A 13,240-nucleotide genomic window follows, 5' to 3' on the forward strand; every position below is an offset into this window, starting at 1 on the left:
CCAGAGCTTTCAGAGGGAACAGTGCTTATGTGCCAAACAGGCACAATTATTTTTAGCTTATTTAAAGTCAGCATGAAATTGAGATAGTCTTTTCTAGGGCTGTTTAACGATTAATCGCGATTAATCGCATCCAGAATAAAAGTTTGTGTTTACATAATATATGTGTGTGTGGTATGTATTTATGTATTGTATTGTTTTATTTTGTATTTATAAACATACATATACATGTATAAATTTAAGAATATATACATATCTTATGTAAACAAACTTTTATTTTGGATGCGATTAATCGTTAAACAGCTCTTTTCTTCAATATTGTGATGTATATACGGCTGAAACGTTACTCAAACAATAAAAAAATGTAGGGCGGCACTTGATTTTGTCCATGGGAAATTGATTGCATGGTTATGGTTTGCTATTGGTGGATCTCATGTGAGTGACATGTTGCCCCGCCCTCACACCAGTAAACACGTCATCAGAGAAGAGAAGTGATGTTGCTGCAAGAGGGAGGGGAAGTTATTTTGATTAAACTTTACAAGGGCATATGAATTTTAAAAATGATGAAACTGCAAATTTGAATTCTAAATTTTGATTTCATGCTGCCTGACACATTTTTACCCTCTCCTTTTCTGCATTTCTACAGAATCATCGCTCTGTCCGTCCCATTCTCCCCTCTGATCCTCCACACTTTTTCTCTGGCAGTAGGAACGGGAGATCATTGTAGAGACACAGCAGGATCTATAAATAGAGGATCAGCCAATGGCAGACTGGGAACGCCTCCTGTATGCTGGTGGGTGACTACTGGAGTGTGTCAGCGCCACTTTCTCTTTCCTTCTATCATTCCATCCCCCTTCCCCACCCTGCTATTTCTCTGTCCATATATCCCTGGCTCCTGCATCCCACTCAGTGTTGTCACCATCATGTCATGCCTTTCTCTCTCTTTCCAGGTGTCTGTTGCATAGTGATCAGATCGCCCCTCTTTTTCCTCTTCACCAGCTGTTCTTGCTTCTTGTCTCATGTTCTCTCTGCTTTGTTCTCCATGAGACATTTAGAGTTCAACTTTAACATGATATCTTTACACTACACTAAATACCTGGGACAAAACATCATTACTGGAATACTCTGACAAACACAAAATATAGTAACAACTCGATGTTACCTACATAGGCAGCTTCCTTCCTTCTAACTGAAGTCATCAATTAGTAACGCTCTATATATGCATCATACAAACAGCATGTGAAGAGCAGAGGAAACTCAGCTTGCAATTGATTTCAATGGAGACTGATGTTGAAATGTTGCTAATCTAAGTAGATGAGTTTTGAACAAGCATAAAAACATTTCACACATAAATATTGGGTACAATAATCAACATTACGCTATTAGTGTTAGCTGCCTGTATTTATCAACATTCTTCTCAGTTTTTAGCAGTTAACAATTTGCCAATAATGATTTATCATTACAATATATGCACATTTTCTTGGAAAAGTTTAGGGTCTGGTAGGAATTTTTTTTTTTTTTTTTTATAAAAAATTTATACTGAAGTAACACTAAATACATTTATAATGTTAAAAATGATGGTTAAAATAAATGCTGTTCTTTTGAACTTTCTTTTCATCAAAGAATCCTGAAAACAAATGTCGTTTACAGAAAAATATTAAGCAGCACAACTGTTTTCAACATTGATAATAATAAGAAATGTTTCTTGAGCACCAAATCAGCATATTAGAATGATTTCTGAAGGATCATGTGACACTGAAGACTGCAGACTACAGCCCCCAAACTATATATATATATATATATATCTTGTTAATATTACCCACTTTTTGCCCAGTTTTTGAATGTAGCCTGCCATGACATACTAGTGACATTTGGGTGACTACAGAATCAATTACAAGATAAATCATATATGCACTATTAATCCAGGTGTCATTTAATAATTCCTTAGATAATTCACTCAGTCTGAACGCTTTTGTCTATATGTTTGCCATATGGGCTATACAGCTGATTTACTAGCCTGTTTGTTATGCCATAGCAGGAATGTCAATTCCACATCACATAGAATTCACCTTATTCCTAACAAGCTCTTCCTCATTATCTTTTTAAAATCAAAGCGATTGGAAAAGCAGTTTATCGCTTCAACCAGTACATCGCCCACCCCTACTCTGCATACAGCTGATTTAGAGTATCACAGTGTATCCTGTTTCACTCATAAATGGTTCGTGCTTGATGCATCAAAATTATAATTTAAACAAATATGCTCAATTTGAAGAGCTGTGCTCAAAAATTATTGCTGTATTTCTATTTTGCAGAAATCTCTAGAAATTTAAACCATATGCTCATAAAACATCTGCTCTTACAGTGCTTGAACCCTGAAATTACATGCCAGATGACATATTTCCCATCATTTTGTCACATGTAGCTGGAACTGACAGCAGCGCTGTTAAAAACGCTGAGTTAGTGCTGTATGCTGTGTGCTGTAACATCAATATAAATTAAGACAGTCTCAGAACCGCTTTGTAGTGTCCACTGTTCAACTGTCCAATTAATTCAATCCTGTCTTTATGAAGCACAGCAGGGCCCAAAAACTCCCCCAATCGAATCTCTAAAGATGAAGCCTTCTGTGAAAAATTTGGCAATATGATAGATGATTGATGTATCTGTATCATAAGTAGTACAACTGTTTTTAATATTGATAATAATAAAAAATACTTCTTGAGCAGAAAATCAGCATATTAGAATGATTTCTGAATGATCATGTGTCACTGAAGATTAATGATTCAGGAATAAATTACATTTTAAAATGTATTCAAATAGAATTTTAAATTGTAATAATATTTCACAATATTGCTTTATTTTGAATCAAATAAATGCAGCCTTGGTGAGCATTAGAGATCCCAACCTTTTGAATGGTAGTGTATGTTAGCCATCTTGATGGTCTGAATTAAGACCATCCCTTCAACCACACAATCTTTCTCCAAACACCCACCTTCAAAAACGTGTCAGCCAACCCTAGCATGCAAAATTACCAACAGAGTGGCTAATGCACACAGGCTGCACTCAGATTCTTTTTTTTGCCATGTAAAGAGCTGAGAGCTGTCATGGAAACAAATGTGTGATTTCAGGACACCTATTTCAGGGAAATCTGCCAGGTAGTAGAGGCATTTTAATAAGTGGTATTCCAAAAATAAATGCTTACAGCAGTTTTTACAGCAGGCTGTTTTTGGTTCATTACCTTTAAACGGATAGTTCACCTAAATACAAAAATTCTGTCATTATTTAATCACCCTCATTCTGGTCCACACCAAACTTTCTTCTTTTCAAGCTCCAAAATGATAAAAGCACAATAAAAGTGTCAATAAATTACTTGCACTATATATATATATATATATATAAAGTCTTCTGTTCCAAGTTCTACAATAGCACAGAGCAGACCAAACGTCTTTATTCAATAAAACGCTTGCCCTCTGCTGTTGCTCTCAAATCAAATATGGTGCCACTGATGTCAACAATATTTGCTCTCAAGATGCCCAAGAACTAACATAGTTTACCGTTATTCCCACCAAATGGTGCCATTTTTCTAATCAATAATGACTTAAATTTCAATCAGCTCACATAAAGCCATCATATGGCTTCAGAAGACTTGGGGCCAGATTTATTAAACAGGGCAAATTAGCGTAACAGCGCAATTCCAAAAAAGAACACAGTCAAATTAAAGAACACAGTCAGTGGTTCGGAGCGTGTATCAAACTGCCAAAGTCACACCCCCCAGTGGTGAACCATTGAAATTACGAAACACTTATGACGTACCGAAGCCTCGTTTACTGAAATTACGTGACTTTGGAAGTTTGATATACGCTTTGAACCACTGATTCGAAACAAAAGATTCGTGAAGGTTCGAAGCTTCATGAAGCAGCGTTTTGAAATCACCCATCACTATATATTGTTGAATAAAGTCGTTATTTTGTTTTTTGGTGCACAAAAAGTATTCTCGGCGCTTCATAACATTAAGGTTGAACCACTGTAGTCACAAGAACTGTTTTAAATATGTCTTTAGTAGCTTTCTGGGCATCTGAATGTGTTAATTATCTTGCTGGCAATGGAGGCCTCACTTTTATCAAAAATATCTTAATTTGTGTTCCAAAGATGAACAAAGATCTTACAGGTGTGGAACGACATGAGGGTGAGTAATTAATGACAGAGTTTTCATTTTTGGGTGAATTAACCCTTTAAGACATTTTTGGGGCAGTAAATAATGGCACAAATACCAGTAAATTGACTAGCGCAAACCTTAGTAAATCGAGTTGTGTGATTCATTTAAATAATCTCCTCCCATAAATTTTGCATCTGAAAGGGAAACTCCTACAAATGCATATGCGATAAGGTCAACTGCAAAAATAGCCCTGTCCATGCCTTTTCAGCACTAATTTTTCGCTGCGTGTCTCTAGTAAATCCTGACACTAGTTTTTTAACACCAAAAGAGGGATTGCGCTGGCACAAGCTGTTAGTGAACCTGGCCCTTGGAATTTAACACACAAGCAATATGGTGATGCCTTTTTATCATTTTGGATATTTACAGTTTTATTTCACTTTCAATATATTATTTTATTTTTGAGTCTACTATCTCTTTAAGAATAAAGGGAATGTAAATGGCCTCTTTTGTCTTTAGCTAACCTCCACATGAACCATTGTTCAAAAGTTTGCGGTTGGGTTTTTTTTTTTTCTCTCTTTCGTCTCTTACGCTTAACAAGGCTGAATTTATTTGATTTAAAAAAACAGTATAATATTACACTTTAAAATAACTGTTTTCTATTTGAATATTTTTTTCAAATGTAATTTATCCCTGTGATGCAAAGCTGAATTTTTAGCATCATTAATCCAGGCTTCAGTGTCACCTGATCCTTCAGAAATCATTCTAATATTCTTTTGAAACATTATAAATACCTATACTGGCACTTTTGATTAATTTAAGGCATCCTTTCGGAATAAAAATATTAATTGATTAAAAAAATAACAATGTTCTGACGTATGCGTGAATGAACTTTTGAAAGGTAGTATACCAGTGTAATTCATCAGTACAGGTCAAGTTGCTAAATACTGAATGTGTGTTGATAACATGACAATTTCTGATCGAGCTGTTTTATGCAGCTTAGTTTCCATAAATGATCTCAGAGCTTTCTGTAGAGAACATTAATATGACACAGCTTTCTGTAATACGTGATTCTATGTCTGAACTGTTCTTCAACCCTTCTAAAATTGCCTTTGGCTACTGTCTAGGGTGTTGTTTTGCATTTCCCCTTTTGATGGCTTCACTGGAGTTCAGAGCCAGGAGAGCAGATGCCTGAAAATCACTTTTGATCTTTCTGCGACCATGAGCTGTCAACATCCCCTCCTCTCCGTCCTCCTGTCTATAGTCTAATTTACACTTGCAGGATTTTAAGCACCACCAGCCATTTGCACCTTTGAGCTCCTCAAACATGCTGAAACAATCTCACCCTCACATGCTCAGCCGTGCGCCCTCTCGCTCTCCCACACATGCATCTCTGAACATTGGCTCGGTCTTTCTACTGCATCCTACACGCAGAAACAGAGCAAACACATGCACACATTCCCATACGCCCCGGAGGACCCTCTTCTGAGCAGTTCCAGGTTGTGTGCAGTGTGTGTCCTGGGTTTGTGCCAGATGGAGGCCGAGACCAAGCGTAGGATTCATTACCCAGAGCTTTTTGTTTAACACATCTCTCTCTCCTCCAGAAATCTACCATTAACAGTAAAACTCTAATCGAAAATCATCATTTGGACTGCAATGTTCTCTCTTTTTCGCCATTGTTATATCACACAGTTGCTTTCTGATGGTGAGTATTCAGACTCAGACTAGTCTAGAATAGTTCTCCCGGGGGACTTATGATATGCTGTATGATTTGACTCAAGTAAAAATAAAAAAAATTATATATATACACACACACTACCATTCAAAAGTTTGGGGTCGGTTATGTTTTTATTGTTTTTGAAAAGAAGTCTCTCATGCTCACCAAGGCTGCATTAACATGATTAAAATACTTTAAAAATAGTGATATTGTGAAATATGATTACAATTTAAAACAAGTTATGTTTATGAATGTCGGGAAAAAATAGCAAGGAGACATTTTAATTATTTATTAATAAAGTAGTGTTTTCTAAGTCAGTGTCTCGGCATCTCGAAGTATAGTGAACGCGCATATAGAGAGAAATGCACATTTCATATGGATTACATAAACTGAGAGTATTTATTTTCTAATTGGTTTGTTTAAAAGTAGAATTTTCAAGCTTTCTATTTCTCGTGTCTGTGAGGCAAGTAGCCTATACGATGAGTTTCGGTTAATTTTTTTTTACGCGCTCCCGTTCACGGAGACCGAGACGGCAGAAAGTGCATTGTGTTTGTTTTCTTTATTTTACAAAGATACAACGTTTATTGTTATTTTTGTTTACACAAAAGTAGACCCTTTAGTCTACTTTTGACCCATTGAGTTTCGAATGATTTTCGTATTACTTTTATCAGCATGACCAAAAACGACAGTGTATTTTAAGTTGTTTCCGCTATTATTAGAAAAAATTCGCACAAACACTTGGATATTCGCCTAATAATAGTGCACATTTATCTAGGTTAACGTTAGAGTGAGCAGCCATGTAAAGTTGCTACTACTAGGGATAGCCCTAGACTTTATACCTCACAATTGTGAGTTTACAACTTTTTTCCCAGAATTTTGAGGGGGAAAAAAATCTGAATTGTGAGATAAATAATCACAAGTAACTTTTTATTTTTTTATTCCATGGCAGAAACAAGCTTTCATAACTTAATGCATCCATGCTAAATAAATTTAAAAAAAGACCCCAAACTTGTGAAAGGTATTATACAACATAAAACACTGAGTGAGCATGTATTGGGCTTCTTACCTCAGTGAGGTGAGGGTTGGGGTTGAATCCACATTGGTTGCACACCATGGAGCGGCACTGTGTGCATTTATTGCAGTTTGGCTGGCCGTCTGTGGTCCCCGTTAGATCTGCGGTCTTGCACACCGGACACAGCTTGCTGCTGGGCATTGGTGCGATCTGGGGCAAAGAATAGGGCGAGGTGGGAGCACTGCCCCCAGGCGAGACAGGGTGCCCGCCTTTGCTGCTCCCCACGTCCACCTGGAGGTTCTTCCGTGCCGCTTGACCCTGACCAGGTCCCTGAGGCTGTGTCGGAGCTCCAGGACCAGGTCCTGCACCTGGCGGACCCCCAGGTTTAGGTCCCATGCTCGGGTCTGTCTGATTAGGTTTGCCTTGGATACTGTGGGAGGGAAAAAAAAAGACATTGGTGTGTGAATTAATACAGGGGTGGTGTGGCATATGTTAGAAATCACAGATAGCTGAACACTTTGTTGAATCCATCTGCCCAGGGGATTCACGGGAGGAGATTTAAAGAGCTTTGTGCTGCAGCTTCCTGAGTAGTTTGAATGAGAATAGAAAGACAAATCAATACAGCAGGGCAAATTCTGGGGGTGGAAACAAACTGATTGTCAAGGACTTTCAATGCTTCTGCAAAAGAATCTGAAATGTTATCTGTGGTTGCAAAAAGACGTAACAGAGGTTTCCTCTTCAGCTAAGCATATTTACTTGTCTGAAATGGTCATTCTTGAACTTTGACATAGAATAGAAGCTGCTTAGTGGCAAAATGACAAAATCATGGCCCGGATTTGAGGTTAATAAAAAAAAAAAAAAAAAAAAATTTAGTTATAAATTATCATTTGTGGTGCCTATTAAGACAAGCATCACTGCTATTGCTCATTCTTATGGTTTGAGATTTTCAAAGCCACTAACCTGTAATAATAACAATAAAATCAATATGTACAGAGTATTTATTATTATTACTATTATCATCATCATCATCATTATATTAATAACACAATATACTAAACATAATAACAACAATTTGTATAATTCTTATAATAATTATAATAACAATACTATTATAATATAATACAATTAGTGCTGTCAAATCGATTAATCGCATCTAACATAAATGTTTGTGATTATATAATGTGTATATATATATATATATATATATATCTGTGTGAGTCATATATATGTGTGTGTGTGTGTGTGTATGTATGTATGTATATATTGTGTATGTATTTGTATATGTGTATATGTATATATATATATATATATGTGTGTGTGTGTGTCTGCGTGAGTCATATATATATATATGTGTGTGTGTGAATGTACACATACACACACACACACACACACACACACACATATGTATGTATATATTGTGTATGTATGTGTATATGTGTATATGTATATATATATATTGTGTTTTTACAGCTGTAGTCTAATGATTGTTTCAATTATAACCTAATTTTAAAGTAATAAATGTGTCAATTTATTTAATATTTATAAGTTATAATTGTGTCAAAAAAAATGAAATAAAACAATAAATATCAGTTATTGTATTGGACACATAAACTTAAAATAATCAGTATCAGTATTGGTATTGCTTTAGTTTATATTGTGAAATATCAGATAACAGACTGACATGGAAAGTTCAAGATGGCTCTGTGCAAGATCTGTGGCGAAATTTAGAAAAAGCAAGCAAAATAGTTGGATGACAGGATGCAGAAATCGAGCATGAAGGAGATCTCACAGGTGATTGAATGCTTCATTCAAAGAAATCCTTTCAATGGAACCATTTTAATGGAACTGCTGTTTACTTCAAACACAAACACATTCCACCGCAAGAATCTTAAAAATCTGTCACTGGCCATTTTATCACATCGTTGCCGTGCTACATCATGCTGTAAATTTGTTTGTGTGCAATTTCCTTTTGAAACTTTGGAGAAGCCGGTAAGAATAAGAGCTGTGAACATACCTAAGCATTTAATCAATGTTCTCTAATGAGCTATTTATTGTCATTTCACTCAAAATAACTGCCAGTGGTGATCAATAACCATTATGTAAATCCCAGAGCTGACATGACTGAACCTAATTCAGAAGCCTTTATAAAACAATATAATCACCTAAGAAAGAGATGCTGAATGTGTGTCCTGTTTATGCTTTAGTATGAATGTGTGTCATAAAGAAACTTTTTATCATTGCATAATGGTTTGTGTCTACTATTATGTTTAATTCATGATCAAATTTACGTATGAATGAGGTACTGTGGTTTGTTTAACTGAGCTTACTTAATACCCATATTTTCATTGCTGCTTTGTTGATTTTAAAAAAGCCACATTATTAAAAAAAAATCATGCTTATGATTCATTAGTTGCCTTAAGTACCTAAACTACAAGCTACTAACAAATAGTAGGTAACTACACTAATTTTATATAAAAAAAATTCAATATAAATATTATAGAATTCAGAGCAGTATTTCTCAGACTCAAAAATATTGAATTAATCTCAATTAATAATGGCATTAAACTTGAACTGGTAAAATTGCTCAATAATATAATATAATATAATATAATATAATATAATGGTAACACTTTATTTTAGGGTCTTTTAACTAGTTGCATATTAGCACGCATGTTACTAGAATATTGGCTATTTATTAGTACTTATTAAGCACATATTAATGCCTTATTCTGTATGACCATATTCTACATTCTTAATCCTACCCAATACCTAAACTTAACAACTAACTTACTAACTAATAATAAGCAGTAAATTAGGCGTTTATTAAGGGAAAAGTCGTAGTTAATGGTTTATGTGTTCCCTATACTAAAGTGTTACCAACATAATATAATAAAGCTAAAAACAGAACAACAGAATTTATATTTTACTTAAAAAGCCACCAGAGACTTGATTGATGCAACACAGAGACATTTTCACACAGACTTGAATCACTGAATCATTTCTTTTTGACTGAAAAAGAGAGAAACTAAAACGAGAGAGGAACATTCTAGCAGAGCACGTTTATTGCATCATCTCACTCAGCTGCAAACCTTTTTTCTGTTTTTTGAGCGAACTATTTCTTTACAACGAAACCAGGGTACACATAATGGACATCAATTACATTTTACGCATCTTATGTTTGTTTCTTTTTGCTTTCTCACATTCTTCCCTCTTCAGTTATGCCTCAGTGCTGAATTTACAGCTGCCTGCTTTCTAACTCTTACTTAAGCTTCTGTTGAACCCTTTCTTGGCCTCTTTTTCTCTCTTTTTTTTAAGTCCCAAGTTGCCTATAAAGGCATGAGGGGTTTTGTGCAGACTTTCTGCTACGCTGAGGTCGTTTATCACATGTCAACAGCAGTAATGATTTTCTCTTCTTCTTCTTCCTTTCACTGGCTGGAGCTGGGATTAGTGAGCAATTAGAATGGACTCTAAGCTTTCTCTATGGTCATAACAACGTCTTCGGAGAGCCCGGCTAAAACACCAGCGCACGGGTACACACAGAGAGCCTCAAATGTACACACAAGACACTTCAAAAGCTTACACTTCCTCTGTCAGATTCTGAGGAGAAAGGAAAAAAGCGTGCGAGAACTAAAATAGCATGTTTCACAGTAACAGTGAGTCAGGCTGAGAAGTGTGTGTGTGTCTGTGTCTGTGCATGTGTCTGTGTGTGTAGCTGTGCTTGGCTCACTCTGTTGTCTGTCCAGGAATATTTCCAGCACCTGGTCCCTCATTATATGCAGCCCTTAAACTTCAAGTGAAACTTCAACGCCAGAAAAGCAGGCCGTCTTTCCCATCCTGCTTCATCTAAAGCCATTACCAAGGTCTGAATCAACTGAGATGCACCAAAGCAGAAGAAAAGTTCATTATTTCAGTGTCAGCTTTGTATTCCGCAAAGAAATTTAATCTCAGTCCAACTAGGGATCCAAATTTCCTTCCCAACATTCAATTTACACTCTAAATTGACTTTAAAACAGTTCGGCTCAGGTGGAAAGGCTTACAGGTACTATTCCTTCAAAAACTATGTGAGGTGACAGAGGGGGTACACGAACAAAATGCTGAGCTTTGTCGTTCATTTAATTCTACCCCACCTTTATAAAAAATTTAAACTGAGCATGTATTTCTAACAGGCAAAATGCCGCCTCTAGTGTAAAAACAGGAAAATGGTAGTGCCGTAAAAGGTCAAATACATGACATCCAATCAAATTACCTAATATTTTGCTGACTGCAAAACTGACTGCATCCATACAAGTAGCATGCATATAAGAGGATGCATGCCTTAGCAAATCAAGCTACATTACTGCCATTCTCAAAATGTACCTTTGTAAAAGTTAGGTTTTAGCACTTAGCCTACTAGCATGAAGAACAAAAAATATAGACACAGACTATGCATAGAGATCGATTTAAGACTCAAACTCTCTTTGATACAGAAACACAGTATTGTCAATATTGTTTACTCTACTTTTCAGCAATGAAAGCCACAGCAGAACTGTTCGTCTCCAAGCAACACACAGTGGTGTTTCATTAGTGAATGAATCTCCGGCTTTAAACGAATCGGAAGAGTCAATAATTCAATGACTCATTTGCTTCGTTACTGAATGAATGAATGACTTGCTGACTCACTCAATAAGACAAATAATCTGCGGCTTTGAACGAATCGGGAGAGTCAATAATTCAATGACTCATTCATAAACACAGCTACTTGCTTCGTTACTATCTTGGCAAATCAGAGCACAGTTTGAGACATTCTTGAGATCTTTTCTGAAGCTCTATAGGAGACCTGTGAGGCTTTTTCTCAGGAGTAAAACATAAGAGGCAGGGGACTTCAGCTAAAATTTAATCTCACTGATGTCTAGGAGAATCACTGCGATAGTAGTTTTAAATGACATACAACATATACAAATGCTTTAGGATATATTCTCTGTGGCAGAAATAAACTCACTGACATATTCTTCAAACACTTTTCATCACACGGCTGATAGTTTTCTGCTGAAGGCATTTCATCATCTCTTTATTAAAATAAGAACTATGCACCCAATGCCCTCGGAGGTATTGCTAATATCAGTATGGATTGAATTTATCTTTACTGAGATCCTGAGGCCCAGGCTGTAGAGAGAAAGCTTCAATAGAGAGTAATTTAACAGTAAAGAGAACAGCTAGAGGGTAAACGCACTCAATGCTAAATCAAGCTTCCTGTAATGTCCATGCTCAAAAGTCAGACTCAGGAGCTACACAGCTAAATAATATTTCAAAAGGTCTAATTCCTCACAACCTGAATATTAAAGAGCCCATATTTCTTGATTTTGTTTTTGGGGTCTACTAGAACAGGTTATCATGCTTGACTATACAAAAAACACCTTATTTTTCACATATTTGACATTGTTGCAGCACCTCTCTTCACAGTCTGTCAGTAACACTCTGTTTAGTTCCTGTCTATGAAGCTCCTCCTTCCAAAAAGCATGATGTGCTCTGATTGGTTGGCTGGACCAGTGTATTGTGATTGGTCAACCACTTCAAGCATGTTTGGTAAATGCCACACCCCTTTCGATAATCATGAGTTTCTGCTTCTCAGGTGTAAAAACTAACACTTGGACATAGCGACTACTAACGGACACACTACTACACGCAACTCAACCAGGCCTCATCCCTTTTTTGCATATGCCTTGGGTGGGAATTATTTAAATGAGATGTTCGTTTCCGGAAGAAAACTCAACACTACAATCGAGGTGTTTCAGGAACTTCAGAAACACTGATATAGAGAATAGCTCCCTTTGGAGTGACTTTGTTCTTTGTAGCTTTGCAGACCTTTTTCATGTGGCAAAATTACACAATAAAGAAAGTTGAAAACATAAAAAAAAAAAAAAGAAAAAACACAATAGGTCCTCTTTAAAAGTACCATCATAACTACTGCGACAAGACAGCTGTTCAAGACTCAAAAAAGGTTACAGTCGTAAAGATTTGGATATCTGCCTAGTTTGGGGCATCAATTAAACACTACAAACAAAATAAATCAGAAATGTGTTAAAACATACAGAATTAATGAGACCTAAAGAGAACATTAAATCAAAACTGGAGTCTGTAGACCATGTTAATTAGGTTTAAGGTCAACAGATTTCTTTTTCATGCTGTTCTTTTGAACTTTCTATTTATCAAAGAATCCTGGAAAAAAAATGACTGGTTTCTACATTAATAATAATACATGTTTCTTGAGCAGCAAATCACCATAGAATTTCTGAAGGATCATTTGACACTGAAGACTGCAGTAATGAAGCTGAAAATTCAGCTCTGCATCGCAGGAATAAATTATATTTTGAAATATATTAATTAG

The 13,240-nt window shown here is 36.0% G+C and overlaps 1 protein-coding gene across 1 annotated transcript in view; it reads right to left on the bottom strand.

Annotated features, from left to right (window-relative positions):
• The window catches only part of bsnb (bassoon (presynaptic cytomatrix protein) b), a 35,444-nt gene that overhangs the window by 13,767 nt on the left and 8,437 nt on the right, over positions 1–13,240 (bottom strand). Inside the window, exon 2 of the mRNA XM_051912063.1 lies at positions 6,931–7,306. Coding sequence (XP_051768023.1) covers positions 6,931–7,306 — 376 coding nt within the window. The remainder of the gene's footprint in view (positions 1–6,930; positions 7,307–13,240) is intronic.

The sequence above is a fragment of the Ctenopharyngodon idella genome, chromosome 11, assembly GCF_019924925.1.
Source record: "Ctenopharyngodon idella isolate HZGC_01 chromosome 11, HZGC01, whole genome shotgun sequence".
Lineage (NCBI taxonomy): Eukaryota > Metazoa > Chordata > Actinopteri > Cypriniformes > Xenocyprididae > Ctenopharyngodon > Ctenopharyngodon idella.